At 38.1% G+C, this 15610-nt stretch overlaps 1 protein-coding gene across 2 annotated transcripts in view; it reads left to right on the top strand.

Annotated features, from left to right (window-relative positions):
* Window positions 1-15610, top strand: part of KCNB2 (potassium voltage-gated channel subfamily B member 2) — a 444644-nt gene that overhangs the window by 15934 nt on the left and 413100 nt on the right. For both annotated transcript variants that reach the window (XM_062188366.1, XM_062188365.1), the window contains one exon: window positions 12327-12996. In XM_062188366.1, the coding sequence (XP_062044350.1) occupies window positions 12418-12996 (579 nt within the window). In that variant the 5' untranslated portion in view covers window positions 12327-12417. The remainder of the gene's footprint in view (window positions 1-12326; window positions 12997-15610) is intronic.

The following is a 15610-nucleotide window of genomic DNA, read 5'->3' as shown; positions in this document are numbered from 1 at the left end:
AGTCCAAATTTTTGCTGCCAGCTGATTTGGTGTCTGGTGAGGGCCAGTTCCTTATACATGGAGGCTTCTCACTGGGTTTTCGTGTGGGATAAGGGGCAAGATGGCTTTGTGGTTCTCTTTTATAAAGACACTAATCCCATTGATACCGTATGTAATTACTTCCCCAAGGATTCCACCCCTTAATATCAACAACTTGGGGTGGAATGTTAACAGAATTCTGATAGGACAAACACCTGTGTGTTATGAATAGGCTATATTGGGAGAGATTTCTACCTTTCACCTTCAGTTATTTTCTCAACTCCAGTAGTTCTCTACTTAACATTTCTATTTTGATAGGGTTATTCCTTTAAGTCTTCCCATAGCAATACATTATATTGCTCAGAAACAGAAAAGATCATAAGGATGTAAGCTCATCTTTTGAAAAAATGCCAGACTCACTAACTTTGATTCTTTCTTTTCTTTATTCTCTTATTGATAGAAATTCCATTATATTCACTTTTCTTGCATGAGTGTCTTCCCTACGAGTGAGTATAAGCTGAGAAATAGAAAATGCACTTTTGCAAAATTTTAAACTTAAAAATTGACCATAGTGAACTTTTTCCCATTCCTTATCTGTCCAATAGAATATGTAAATGAGCAGTATTCACATGGAAACGCCAACGAACCATAAAATCTCAGGGATAGAAAGCACCTTACAGGCCATCTTGCTAGTCTCCCCATGAGTCAAGGATTTCTCCTGTGCACACCTGACAAAGTAGACCTGAAGTCTACTTGAACACAACACCACTGACTGTTAATTTTTTGAGGTAGCACATTCTATTGTTGGGCAGCAATGATTACTAAATTATTAGTCTTATTTATTGTCATTTGTTCTCTGTATAGTTAAGGAAAATTTGACTCTTGTTTTGAATGGAAGCTTTGTTAAAATTGGCAAATAAGGGTCAACAGAACCAAAAATAAAATTGAAGTTACCACAATAAACTAAGGTTTAGAGAATGTCAACCAAAACATCTGACAAAGACCAAACAGGATACTAGTGCTTTGAAATTAATTATTCACACATTTGTTCATTTTTTTTTTTGAGGTGGTTCACAAACATTTGTTAAACATTGACAACATGTGCCCTGCTAGTTAGGTACTAAAGATGCAAATATGTATAAGAGATCTTCTTCACTTTTAAGTAACTCACAGTCCCAAGCAATGGCTTAACCACTGTGCCAAATGCCCAGTTAATAAGGTGTTTGGAGTTAATAAGCTCACATGTTGCTGCCGTCTCCTTCACTGTAGCCTTTATCACAATTGTAACTAGTTGCTTTCATGTTTCTTTGTACCATGTCTGTCTCCTTATACTGCAGTATAAGCTCCCTGATGTCAGAGGCTTTTCTTCAAGCAGAGTAGGCACTCGTAAGTCGAATGAATAAATAAGAAAGAATTCTAGTTGAATAGTTAGGATATGGTGAGAGCAGCATTATAAAAGATAAAACTTCTAATACATTAGAGCAGGAGAGATGAATTCATTCTCATCTCCAGGAAGGTATGTGCTCTTGACCTTGAATGAATTGGAGTTTATCAGACGGAGAAAGTGGGAAAAGAGCATTTCATACATGGAAGTTATATTTCGTCTGGGAAGTGGCAGATGATATGAGGTGGCTGGAATGAGAAGTAATGATTTTTTAAAAAATAAAATATATGTCTTATTATTTATTTCTTCATTTGATTAATATTCATTATATATCCCCTGGGATACAATAATGAATAAGATTAACCATGATTGTTACCTTCAAGGAACTTACAATCTGGTGGATAGGATGGATATTAATCAACTAATCAAAATAACCATCCAACAAATATAAAACTGATGGTGTGACAAGTCTGCTATAGGTGAAAGGTGCCTGGTTCTATATATGGGTTAAGATGCTACCTGTGATGCCAGCATCCCATATAAGTGCTAGTTTGAGTCCTAGCTTCTCTACTTCCAGTCCAGCTCCCAGATAATGCACCTGAGAGAAGAGCAAAGGATGGCCCATGTATTTGAGTCCCTGAACCCAACACATGGGAAACCTAGATGGAATCTCAGCCATTGTGGCCATTTGGAGAGTCAACCATCAATTAGAACATTCTCTCTGTCTCTCTCAGTCTCTCCTTGTCTCTCTCTCTCTCTCCAACTCTGCCATACAAGTAAATAAAGAAATCTTTAAAAATATATAGAACCATTGTGTAGTCAAGGAGATCTGGGAGAACTAAGACATTATCCTTGAGTTGACATTGGTAGGCAAAGAGGGGAAAGAAAAGATGTGCAAGTCCTGTGGCAGAGATGAAAATGGCACATTAAAAGTAAAGGTAAAAGAATCTAGAACAGAAAAGTGAGTTCTAATAGTCTCTTAGTGGAGTCTTTTGGTTCTCATTTATAAAGGATCATGTCACCTGCAAACGGGGATAATTTGACTTTCTCCTTTGCAATTTGTATCCCTTTGATTTCTTTTTCTTGGGTAATAGTTCTGGATAAAACTTCCAGAACTACATTGAATAATGATGAGAGTGGGCATCCTTCTCTGATTTAGAATCTTAGTGGCAAGGCTTCCAGTTTTCCCCATTCAATATGATGCTTGCTGTGGGTTTGTCATATATTGCCTTGATTGTGTTGAGGTATGTTCTCTATTCCCAATGTTTTAAAGGGCTCTATGGTGAAAGGATGTTATATTTTATCAAATGCTTTCTCTGCATCTATTGAGGTAATCATATTGTTTTTAATCCTTCATTTTGTTGATGTGATATATTGTGTTTACTGATTTGTGTGTGCTGAACCATTCTGGCGTTCCTTGGATAAATCCCACTTAGTCTGGGTGAGTGTGTTGTTGGATGTAGTTTGCTAGTATTTTGTTGAGGATTTTTGCATCTATGTTCATTGAGAGTATTGGTCTATAGTTCTATTTTTTTGTTATGTCTTTCTCTGGTTTTGGAATTAAGACAATGCTGGCCTCCCATGAGTTTAGAAGGATTCCCTCCCTTTCAAAAGTTTTTAATAGCATAAGAAGAATTGCGATTAATTCTCCTTTAAAAGTTTGGTAGAATTTGGCAGTGAAGTCATCAGTCCTGGGCTTTTCTTTGTTGGGAGGGTCTTTATTACTAGTTTAATCTCAGTCTTGATTATTGATTTATGCAGGTTTTCTGTGTCTTCGTGCCTCAGTTTTGGTAAATTATGTGTCTAGAAATGTATCCATTTATTCTAGATTTTTCCAATTTGTTGGCATATAGCTGTGTGTGAAAATCATCAAGGTACATGAGAGAGCACAGGGATAAGTAGAGGACAGACCCTAAAGTGTTTGTGTTGCATGTGTCTTTATTTGAAGAGTCAAAACCCATGCAAAGTTCTTCTACAAGAGATGGCCCCAGCGTGCAAATCTTTGGGCTGTGGTGTGCCCAGCTGACTGGAGGTGTCCACAGTGGAAAGAGGAAGATATTGTAAAAACTAGTGCTAGGGAAGCAGAGGTAAGGAAAGGCTCTGGGAAGTGTACCCTTTTTTCAAGAATGCAAATTGCATGCCAACAACCATTATCTTTTACTGGAATAAAAAATATGTGGGAGATAACTCATCTCAGTTTGGTGTAGTTTGAATCAGTGTTTTGAGATGAGGGTAAACAAAGAAATAAAAGTTCTTGAAAACTTTGGCAAGTCAAAAGCTAGGAATAATGAAATTAGATGTAGTAGAAAGAGACTTGTTTAAACATCTTCAGATCCAGGTTCTAGTTCAAGCTACCACAAGGGATGTGACCTTATTGCATCTGAGTTTCAAAAAGTGGAAATAAGCAAATTGGACCAGATTAATATCCAAGTTTTCTTCTGCTACATCCTGTGGTTCTAATCTCAAAACATGGAAATATATAAAGCATGACATAATGCTAAATCATAGAGATGAATTTCAGTATTTGAGCTTATTTATTTATTTATTTGAAAGTCAGAATCAATCTCTCTCTCTCTCTCTCTCTCTCACACACACACACACACGCATACATACATACAGAGAGAGAGAGAGAGAGAGCGAGGGAGAATGAGAGAGAGAGAGAAAGAGAGAGAGAGAGAGAGAGAGAAAGAGAAAGAGAGAGAGAGAGACAGAGAGATTTTCTCTCCATTAGTTCACTCCCCAAATGGCCACAATGGCCAAGGCTGGGCCAGACCAAAGGCAGGAGGCAGGAGTTTCATCCGAGTCTCTCATGTGAGTATGAAGGCCCAAACACTTGGGGCATCTTCTGCTGTTTTCCCAGGCACATTAGCAGGGAGCTAGATCAGAAGTGGAGCAGCCTGGACTTGAACCAGTGCATGGGCGCTGCAGATGATGGTTTAACCACTGTGCCACGATGCCAGCCCCAGTATTTGAGCTTTTAATAGAGCTACAGTGACAGGCATTGGCATGGAGGTTAACATGCTAGTTGGGACACCCTCATTCCATAGTAGAGTGCTTGAGTTCAAGTCTCAGCTCTGCTTCTGATTCCAGCTTCCTGCTGATGTGCATGTTTGGAGGTGACAGGTGTTGGCTCAAGTAGGTTGGTCCCTGCCACTCATATGGGAGAGTAAGACTGAGTTCCTGGCTCTTGACTTTGGTCTGGCCAAGCCCCAGCTATTGCATCTGTTTGAGGAGTGAACCAGCTGATGGGGGGAGGGCGGGCGTGTAGGGGTCTGTGTGTGTGTGTCTATATATCTGTCTTTTAAATAAACAGTATAAATACATGAATAAAATTTTTCAAAATATAAAGCCATATAGTCTATAATATATTTGATTATAGACAAGTAGGGACAGGAATGTAATTTGAAAGTGCATCTTTACTATTAAAACAGTCTAGCTAAGTAACATCCTTTGTACAGGAATCTTACTACTGAATATTCCAGACTGATCATTACATGATCTAAAAGCTATTTTTATCAGAAGAAACCCAAAATGTTCAAATCCTATCCAAATTTCATGAACATAGCTTGATTTAGTTTCATAGAAGCTAAATTTATCTTATGCCAAACATCCAAATGAAATAGGAAATTTAAGTCAATCACTGAAATAGCATAGAACTCCAGGTAGCTACTGAAGTTTGTGATATTTTTTAGGATATTGCTTCCCATTTCTTTCAGTGCTACCAACAGTCTCTCTGTAGGTTGCATTCTTTATTTCCCTCATTTCCTTTCACATTTATTTATCTCCTTCACTTGGTTGTGACTATTGAAAAACTTTTGTCAAAGGAGACATTTCAAAGAACACATCTATAGCCCCAATGTATAGGCTGCTTTTACAGTCATAATAGAAAGTCTTCTAACAGAGTGGCTGAATATCCGTATAAAAGTTTGAGGCTTTGTGTGTGTGCATGTTTTAATGAAGACTGAACATTTCCATCAATGATTATACCATGTAGTTTATAAAAGGACCAAGATGCTTTGGCATTCAGTGTTCTATTTTTCAGAGTAAAGAAGGATTTTTTAGTAGTTATATAAAAGGTCATTTTTTCTATAGGGAAATTCAGTAATTCAGTATTTTATTCTCTAATTATAGCACACATATATATGGGGGAGGTTAATTCTTTAATTTTCTATTCTGATGAAGTTAAATCATATTCATCTAAATAGTTTATTTATAAATTTGGAGACATCTATGATATTGAAAGATGCTCGTATTACATACCCTACCTCTTACCTATCTTTTCCCCTTCTTATTGCAACACAGTGTTTTCTTTGACCACTGAAAGCAAAGCTTTTAGGATTTCATTTGAGTGTATCTAAAAAAAGCATCGGTTATATCAAGGATAAAAGTCTTAGACTTTTTTTTTTTAAACTAAGGATTTAACAGTGGTGCTAAAATTGAGGAACATATTGATATTAGAGCAGGCTTTGATTACAAGAAAGAGATGCCACCTTTCACCTGTCTGTTGACAAGGACAACATTTCACTTATTACTAGAACTCAATGTAAAAAACAGTAAACAATATGAAATTCATTAATATTCTTGACCAAGTTCTGGAGTAATCCAGGTTTGTTGAATTTCTTAGAATAGCTGAAAGTTTCTAGAACTTTACTTTGAAATGTTTTCTATGTGTGCATATATATAATAAATTTTATTTATTTTAAATTACAATTTTATTGTTTTCATTCATTAGTAAATTTTGGAGGTTCATTTTAAAATTCCATCAGGTATTAAATTTTCAAAAGTGCATCAATGAAATTTTCAACTCAGAGATACGGTGCCTTTCCAGACATCACTACAAATAATTTTTGTGGCTCTTTAAAACAGAAATCAGTGGGTATCAAAACTTACTGCTTAATACTATACATGCAAATTTAAGAAAATTCCTTAAGAACTATACATGGAGTGATACTGTCTTAAAGGTCTCAGAGCTGTTTGTTTGCAAATGCCTGCTCAGCATGTACTAACAAGACAAAATGCAATGTTAAACATCACTTAGATCTTTAGAAATATTTGCTTTTTCTCTTTGCAAGATTGCACGTGAGGCTCATCCTGCCTGGCTACACTAAGCAAGTGTCAAGTGTATGACATAATGCTAGTATTTTTGAGACTACAGTAAAAAGCCCATTCCACCCCCCACTCCCACCCCCCAAACCTGGAGCGGCGAGCTGTAATTATGCTGCCATGATCAAAAAGTTGTGTTTTGTCAGGTTTGGCGGTGAATGGTTGCCAGCATAATTCCACACTATAGTTAGGAGTAGAGTGCAGCTGTGCAAAACTCAAATGTTTGTTGTTGTTTATTGTTCAGATTTGCTTTTTTCTCTAACAGGCTAATGAAGGGATGTTTAGTACATTTGCAGTGGTGGACTGATTTGTTGCAAGCTTGACTTTGAGTTGGTTGAAGAGGTGAAATGAATCAACAAACTGCCCAAAGAAAATAGTCACTGAAATTTTGCCCTTGACAAAAATATGTGTCATTGGCTTATTACTGATCATTTATGTATATAAATTCTATGCGGTTGCATAACATCTATGTGAGTTAAGCATTGAATGATTACATTTTATATTATATACTGAATTCGATTACATGATTTAATTTCTAGGAGGTAAAATTATTATGATAGACATAATTTCATGTATTAAACCATATATAAGAAGATGTAGCTTCATATTTACTTTAATTACTAAAATTAAAAACATAAATTTTGCAAACACTCTAGAGTTGTAAGACACAATGCCTAATCCAGAGGGAACTGGCAAATTCACTGTTAGATATAAAATGACTATGGCAGAAAAGAACATAGATGAAAAATGAAAAGTTAGAGTATAGAAAATCAACTAAACACTGAATTAAATTAATGAAACTTTTATAATGTTCTGAAGGTAGTCTGTTTCCAGCTAAACATAAATGTTAAAGGGTTCTTGAAATGAAATGTGAACACCACCTTTTTTTTAAGAAACTAGACATGGAAAAATGTTTTCATTGACTGAGGTAGTAGAAGTTTATTTCTGCCTAAAAGAAGGCTGGTGACTGGAGGTGGGTGGAAGTGGTAAATGCCACAGATTCATAGTGGGAGGGAAGAACTTAACCAAGTGTCACAGGAAATCAAAGAATTGTAGGCATGGGGATACCATTGTTTAATGGTCGAGGACAGTCAAGTCCAAGCGGAAAGGTGAAAGGGAATGTAGAAAGGTCAGCCCAACTGGACCCAGGTGTCCTGAGTCTCAGAGCCCCTTTCATGATCCCAGGCAACCTTCCAGAAAGAGCAAATAGGTTTAGATGTTTTTCTCTTCTGCAAGAGGGAGACGTGGTATTTTCAGCTCAGAAGACTTTAGATTAAGAGAAAACAAAAAACTTTATGAAGTATGTACAGGTTTGAAAATGTATAGTTTGGTTTGATGGTTGCTTAAGAGGTTTTGAGGATAGAAAGCTCTGGAGAGTAGGTTAGGAAAAAGAGGGAAGGAATGGAAGAGAGCTGGGCAGTGTGTAGGGTCCTAAAGATGGGCAAAGTGGGAGAGGCAGCCACAGAGGATGGGGGAGAAGGGAGAATGGCAATTAAACAGACAGGCTGAGAGTCTCAAAGGTACCATTGATCCGGGCTTACATGCTGCAGGTGACTTGAATTATAGGCTTATTCTGAAGTCTTGATTACCTGTCTGAATGCTAGTCACAGCTCTTCAGCTGCTCAGAAACTTATGCTATTGAGCTTGTACTTTTTATCAGGTAACAAGCAGAACATTCTGCCAAGGAGAATAAAACAGTTTTAACTACAGTAACAATCATCAGAGCAGATCATCTTAAAGTCTTAAGAAAATCAAATCAACAAGCCATTCTTTCACCCTGTTTCTTCATCCCTGCTTTGAAGAAAGGGCATTGAATTTCAGTCTGCCTTTTATTATGGGCTTTGTAATCAACACTAGATTTCTTATAAATAGAAAGTTCTTGACCAGTAAAGACGATATTTTGAAATTTAAATCTTTTGACCTCTCTTCACTTGAGACACATACCCTACTAAAGGAAAATTTTCTGTACGTCATAGACATGATTTTTTTAAGACAGTCGGTGACCTAACAGTGATTATGACATAGAATTTGCTTTTGTGGTGACTTTTACAAGATAGCAAGTCACACTATGCCCTTGACCACAAACATGAGCTATTTCTGTCACATTGGAGTTAGTGCTCTTTCTGAAAAATTTATAATCAGTTCAAAAACGCAAAATAAAGTAAATTCATTTTGTTTATTCATATACAAATTCAATTCAAAATGCTTATTGTCCATGTGGATTATTCACATAATCTTATATGGATTATCACTATATCAGTACATCAGCAGAAAAATTATATAGTGGGGACTGAACATTCAGATTCACCACTGGAATTGCCCCATCTTTAATATTTTCAACTGTTTTTGCAATATTGCTGCTGAATTTATAGTTTATAGTTAACTGTCAGCTGAATACAAAAGTTGGATGTGAGCAACCAATAACACCAAAGATACATGCTGTGATGTGCCTGTTGGGTTTGGGTACAGGGATTGGTAGAGAAAAGGTGGGGCCCACAGTTTCTGGCCTTGTAGGCTTATGATCCACTGGGGATGACAGAAGATGTGCCAAAGGAAACATTAAAGTCATACTTTATTTAGTAGAGCTTTTCATCTTAGTGTTCTTTGGTGGTTGGAAATCAAGCTTCAAGAAGAAATATGAATATTCTTATTCTATTCAGATATACTTTCCTATAGGGAACACTTCACAGAAACTATCTCATTTAACTACCATAACACTGTCTATGAAGTAGATACTGTTATCCTCATTCTACAGATAAGGAAATTGGAGTTCAGAGAACTTAGGTTACTTAACCAGCCATTAACAGCTCTTCTTTACTTTTTGTAAAAATAGGCATTTTTGTCATTTGAGATGAACGTACGTATGTATAGCTTAAAATATTCCTGTTCCTGTGTAGTTGAAAAAACTCCCAATTCAAATATATTTACTGGCCATATTTGAAACACTTCTTATATAGTCCATCTACATCTTTTCATAAACTTGACATATCCGTTTGAGAGGATACTTGGCCTCCAGATGGAGAAACAAATATAACTTACATGATGGAGAAACCAGAGGCCTGCAGAACTTGATGTGGCTCTTCAAGGAGAATTCTAATTATAAGGACCTCTTCAGTCTGGATGCTTTTCCCTTCTTACAAGTCTTTGGCTGTGTGAAATGTGGTGTTGTACATAGAAAGCGGTGTTTTGAATGGATTGCTTGAAGCTCCATGATATCCTGCAAAAGCATTTTGTGGAAAATAAGAAGATGCTTGCTGCTGTAGATGAGAATCGTAGACCAACACAAGGGAATATTAGAGCAGTAATGTTTTAAAGAATTAGGACACAGGAGGAAAGAGGTGTGAAGCAAAGGAATATACACACACATACCCACCCATTTGGACATCTGCCATATACACATAACATGTAAACATAGGTACATTTCAGGCAAGGGGACCTTATAGCTTTGTTTATGCATTTCATTAGCGGTCTTATGGAAAATAAGGAATTGATTAATTATTTAAAACTTTTAAAAAATATTTATTTATTTACTTGAAAGGCAAAGTTACAGAGAGAGAGAAAGGGAAAGAGAGAGAGAGAGAAAGAGAGAGAGAGAGGATCTTCCACCTGCTGGTTCACTCCTCAAATGGCCACAATGACTGGGGCTAGTCTAGGTTGAAATCAGTAGCTCAGAACTCCATCCATGTTTCCCACATGGATACCAGGGACTCAAGCAGGTGAGCCATCTTCTACTGCTTTCCCACACTCACAGGCAGGGAGCTGGATTAGACATGGGGCAGCCAGGACTCAAACTGTACCCCAATGTGGGATGACAGCGTCATAGGCAATGGTTTAACCTGCCGTGCCACAACACTGGTCTCCATTATTTAACATTTAAAGAAGTTGTTTATTTGAGAGGCAGAGAGACAGAGAACTAGATAGGAAGACACACAGACAAAAGCAGAGAGAGAAATCTTATCATTGCTGGTTAATTCCCTAATACCCACAACAGTTGGGGATGGGCCATGCAAAGAGCCAGAAGCCAAGAATTCAATCTAGGTCTCCTGCGTGGTAGCTGAGACCCAAGTCCTTGAGTTATTACTTGCTGCCTCCTTGTCTGTGCTTTAGCAGCTGTAATCAAGGTGGGTGCCAGTACTTGAACCCAGGCACTGTGATGTAGGATGTGGGCCACTGCTGGATCAAATGCCTGCCCCTATTTAATGTTAAACCCCTACCATGTATAATCAGTGTACTCAGTGAATGGGATCTAGTAATAGAAGAGATGGTCTTTGTCTACATGAGCTCCTAGTGCAGTGTGAGAAGGGTGTTTCTGCAGTGGTATGGTGAAATACAAGAGACATGCATAGAATTTCAGAAGACTCTCTGGGGGAGGTGACAACTGAGGTGAGTCCTAAAGAGTAGTCAATCAAAAGGGAACAGGAAAGGGGGTGGCCTTTCTATGGCACAGCTTGGAAAGGCCAAGTGCTTGAAATAACGTGTGTGCAGTTTGGAATTGTGGAAAAACAGTATTCCCTTACCCATAGGTTTGCTTTCTGCATTTTCAGTTTTGTGGTCAGATGAGGTCTGAAAGTGTTACATGGAAAATGCCAGAAATAAACCATTCATAAGTTTAAAATAAATTTTATTACAGTATGTTATAAGTATTCTATTTTATTGCTTGCTCTTACTGTTCATCTCTTACTTGCATAATTTTAAAGTTTTCATAGGTATGCATGTGTAGGAAAGAAAATGGTGAATATAGGGTTGATAACTGTGGTTTTAGGCATCTACTAGGGATAAGGGCAGATTTCTGTATCCCCCATGGATTGGAGGGTTGCTGTTCTAGGGTCCTTCAAAAAGTTTGTAGAAAATGGAATTAAAAGGTAAGTTTATATTGGTGCAAAAAATGTTTGAAGTTCAAGCATAATTTTTCCGTAATACATATTTTTCATGGCCTTTTTGAAGACCATCTCTATAAAGGATTGCAACTTTTTTAGAATTAAAATAATTAAAATAAACTTTTAATTCAGTTGTTCCATGGACTTTTTGAAGTGCCTTCAGGCAGTAATGGGGGCAGGGTGTTGGAGAAGTAGGTTTGACCTAGTAGGGCTAAGCAGAGGTTGACGTGTTGGTAGGACTTTATGCCTCCAGTAGCAATGGGCTTTGGCAGGGATTAAAGCAAGTGAGTGGCAAGGTCAAATTTGATTCTTAGCAGATTATTAGTAAAAGGTGAAAGATTTATACGGTCTGAAGAGAAACCAGAGTATGATTCTTAGCAGATTATTATAGTAGCTGTGTGAAGAACAGTGTTTAGGTGGACAAAATCAGAATGTGGGATCCAAGTTTAGAGGTTGTAGTAACCTGTAGCCAAGGGATGCAGAGGGTTTAATGCAATATTTTGCTAATGGGGATTAGTTAATATTAGTGGAAGACTAAAGCAGTGTTAAGGGGGTATAATTGGTAAGACCTGGTGTTTATTGGATGCAGACCAGTGGAGCAGGGCTTCTCACAGTTTCGACGTGGGTAACTCAGTGTGGGCATGGAGAACTCTGTAAATCTCAGATGGAGTGTGGTGGATAGGACTGATATAGCATGCTGGAGGCATGGTCATTTTAGCTTAATTTGTAAGAGTTGATCAGCAGGTGGATATTTAATGAAGAGGTCTGGAGACAGATTTGGGAGTTACACTTGAATACATAACCTTTTCTAAAGCAAAGATTTCTATCTGTAAAAACACGCCGTCCTTCATGTCTAACATGTTGTTATCAGCAGCATGAGCGCATGGACTAGGAAATACGCTAGCGAAATGGCCAGTAACCACATGGCTGTTGCTTTCTTCCAGCTGTGGGCGGACATGCTTGCCCCGGAGGGAAACTGCTTCAGCTGACCTCGCTTGTTAAGCACCCTGGCGCTGCGGCTTTATCCGGTTCAAGATGGCAGAGAAGGCTCCCCCTGGCCTAAACAGAAAGACTTCCAGGTCGACACTGTCCCTTCCTCCCGAACCTGTGGACATCATCAGGAGCAAAACGTGCTCGCGGAGGGTGAAGATCAACGTGGGGGGCCTCAACCACGAGGTGCTGTGGAGAACGCTCGACCGGCTGCCCCGGACACGCCTGGGCAAGCTCCGTGACTGCAACACCCACGAGAGCCTCCTGGAGGTGTGCGACGACTACAACCTGGGCGACAACGAGTACTTCTTTGATCGCCATCCGGGGGCCTTCACGTCCATCTTAAATTTCTACCGGACAGGGAAGCTCCACATGATGGAAGAGATGTGCGCGCTCTCTTTTGGCCAAGAGCTTGATTACTGGGGGATCGATGAGATCTACCTGGAGTCTTGCTGCCAAGCCAGGTACCATCAGAAGAAAGAGCAAATGAACGAAGAACTGAGGCGAGAGGCGGAGACCATGCGAGAGCGAGAGGGGGAAGAATTCGATAACACTTGCTGCCCCGAGAAAAGGAAGAAGTTGTGGGACCTGCTGGAGAAGCCGAACTCCTCCGTGGCTGCAAAGGTAGGATAAAGGGGCGTGGTTTGTCTGGGCATGGTCGGAAAAGGTGGCACCCACGTCCCAGAGGGTGTCATTTTCTTTTGGTAAGGCCCACCAAGATGTGGCTACCAAATAGTAAATACTACTTTCTGAAGTTTTTTTTTTTTTTGGGGGGTGGGACATATACAGTTATTCTTCCCATGTGATGTCATAAAATGATATTGCTCTTTTTTTAAAAAAAAGACATTTATGTATTTGAAATTCTAAATGTCATTATCTGTAGCAACAGGCTTGGGTAACAGGCAAAAAGACAATTCTGGTTTCCCAGGTGCTAAATGGTGTTGGTGAGTTGGAGGTTGAGGAGAGAGCTCAAGCTCAGGCCCATACTGCTCAGAGTGTTGCAGAAGACAGGGGCACAGGCTCTGTGTTGAATTCTATTATTGGGGTGCAACCTGGTCTGGTTTTGTGGAGGTTCAAAGAAAGAGAGGAGAGCATGGCCCCTACTTGTGCCCTAGAGGCCAGAGTAGGGAGGGGGCTGTGTTGCTAAGCTGTATAAGGAATGAAATCAACAGACAGAGTGCACAGCGGGCCTCCCCATGTGGGAACTACTCTAACAATGATGTTGCTGGCTGTTGGTATATTGTGTTCACAATCAAAGTATTTGGAGGTCGTGAAGTGCTTGCTTATGATGAAGGCAAATTCCTGCCTTCCCATTGTGCCTGTATATGTAAACTACAAGAGTCAATTTTTTCCTAGTGTAAATTTTTGTTGCTAATTTCAGTATTTAGTTCAACTACATGAGTATGTCATTTTACCTAGAGCTTTCCGAGTCAGCTTAAACTGATTTTCATCACATATTTAGTTCTGTATTGCAGTATGAGTGATAAGTAAAAAGTCAAAGGAGTCATCTTTATCAGCAGGAGCATAGTATTGATGTTTGGTGCATGAGAGATGAAAATGGAGTATGGATGAGGAAGGAAAGAGTGTCTTTCTATGAATAGTTTTGATTACTGACTTTTTTCAGATATCTTTCTTATAAACAGTAGTGATTACAGAAATACAATAGGTTATATGAGCTTTTTGATTGGAAATTCAGATTCTGCATGATAATCTACAACACATAAATCATGTAAATGATCAGCTGATGCAGATGATCATAAAACTGTCTTGTGCTGTTGAGATGTCTGGTTTTGTTTCTGGTTGACTCCAAAGGCAATGTATTTTGCAGGTTGGACATATACCTAAGTGAAATAAAATGTATTTCTGTTACACATAATGAAAAAATATGTATTTTGTGGCAAAGAGAAGATTTCAAGCAGTTTTTTTTGTGGTTGTGAATAATTGTTTACTTTTGTCTTATCTGAAAGAAATAGATATGCTTTATTTGTGCATTTTGATGGAAAAAAAGCTACCGCTTTTTCCAGTGGCAGGTGTTTAGTTATATATATGAGTTATTTCTAAAAATATAATTTTGAGAGTGAATGTGAAAAGACTCTGGATCAAAGTGAGTGTTGTGGGTGTTAACTCTTTCAAGACTGTAGGCAACTGTGGAGTAAATCACTGTTCCATCAAAAGTTCCAGAGGAGTGAACCAACTAGGTAAAAAGAAATAGCTAAATCAAAGATGATTTGAAGGATTGGTGTGATTTACTTGTTTATAACGACACTATTAATATTTATCTAAAGTTAAGAACTGTTATAGACTTTCTAGTAATATTGGAATCAGGTCAATAACCTGATTTCTCAGACAAGGGAGTTCATTTAATCTCTAAATTTTGGAAGCAGCAGCTGTCTCTTGATGTCTAAGAAGGTAATGATGATAGTATCCTATTAAAATACACCATTACATACCCTTGTACATCAGACAGATTATGTCAACTTGCTTCAAATTATGTGTAAATGAATAAGATATGTGCCTATAAACCATACCCAGTGCCTATGGACACTTAATTTTGGGAAATTTTATGTGGTTATAAACAGTCAAATTGTTTCCAAATATTCATTAAGCTAAATGAATCTTGGCTACCTCAAGTAGATTGTTTACTAAGTATTCATGAAAGACTGGTGTTTGTTTATTTGAATGTCTACATTTTCCTCTCTGTTTGAATGGTGAAATATTGTGGAAATTATTTACATTTGATTATATACCAGTTTAGTGAAAGTATTGTTCATTTGTCTGAGGTTTAGAGCCTGTCAAAAAATAGCTCTGTATGTCTTACATAAGCCAATACCTTTTCCTGTACTAGTCTCAACTCATGTAACTTGATATTTTTCTGAAATAATTCTTGGTAAGGAGAGTGCTAATGCAGATGTGTGTGAATAGTATTTCACAACATAAGAACAAGTGGTTTTATTATAGCCACAGGAGGATGGTACTCTGGCCCTGACTGTTGCTATTATGGGTACATCAGCCTCCTCCAGACCTTGTGGAACTCTGGTGTAGGAATGCTTGCAATCCATGTGTTCTTACTTGTTTAGGAGGTAGGATGTCTTTGAGAGAGATTATCGGTTTCCTTTACCTTTTCAATGATTGAATATTCAGTTTGGTAACTCAGATGAACATATTCTCAATGTGTACCAAGTGCTTAGGAAGATGCACTCTTCTCTCCAGAATTTAAAAATCTGTTCCCTGATCTTTG

Source organism: Lepus europaeus, chromosome 4 (assembly GCF_033115175.1).
Source record: "Lepus europaeus isolate LE1 chromosome 4, mLepTim1.pri, whole genome shotgun sequence".
In the NCBI taxonomy this organism is placed as follows: Eukaryota; Metazoa; Chordata; class Mammalia; order Lagomorpha; family Leporidae; genus Lepus; species Lepus europaeus.
Note: the sequence above shows the minus strand (reverse complement) of the source record. Positions and strands in the feature narration are given on the sequence as shown.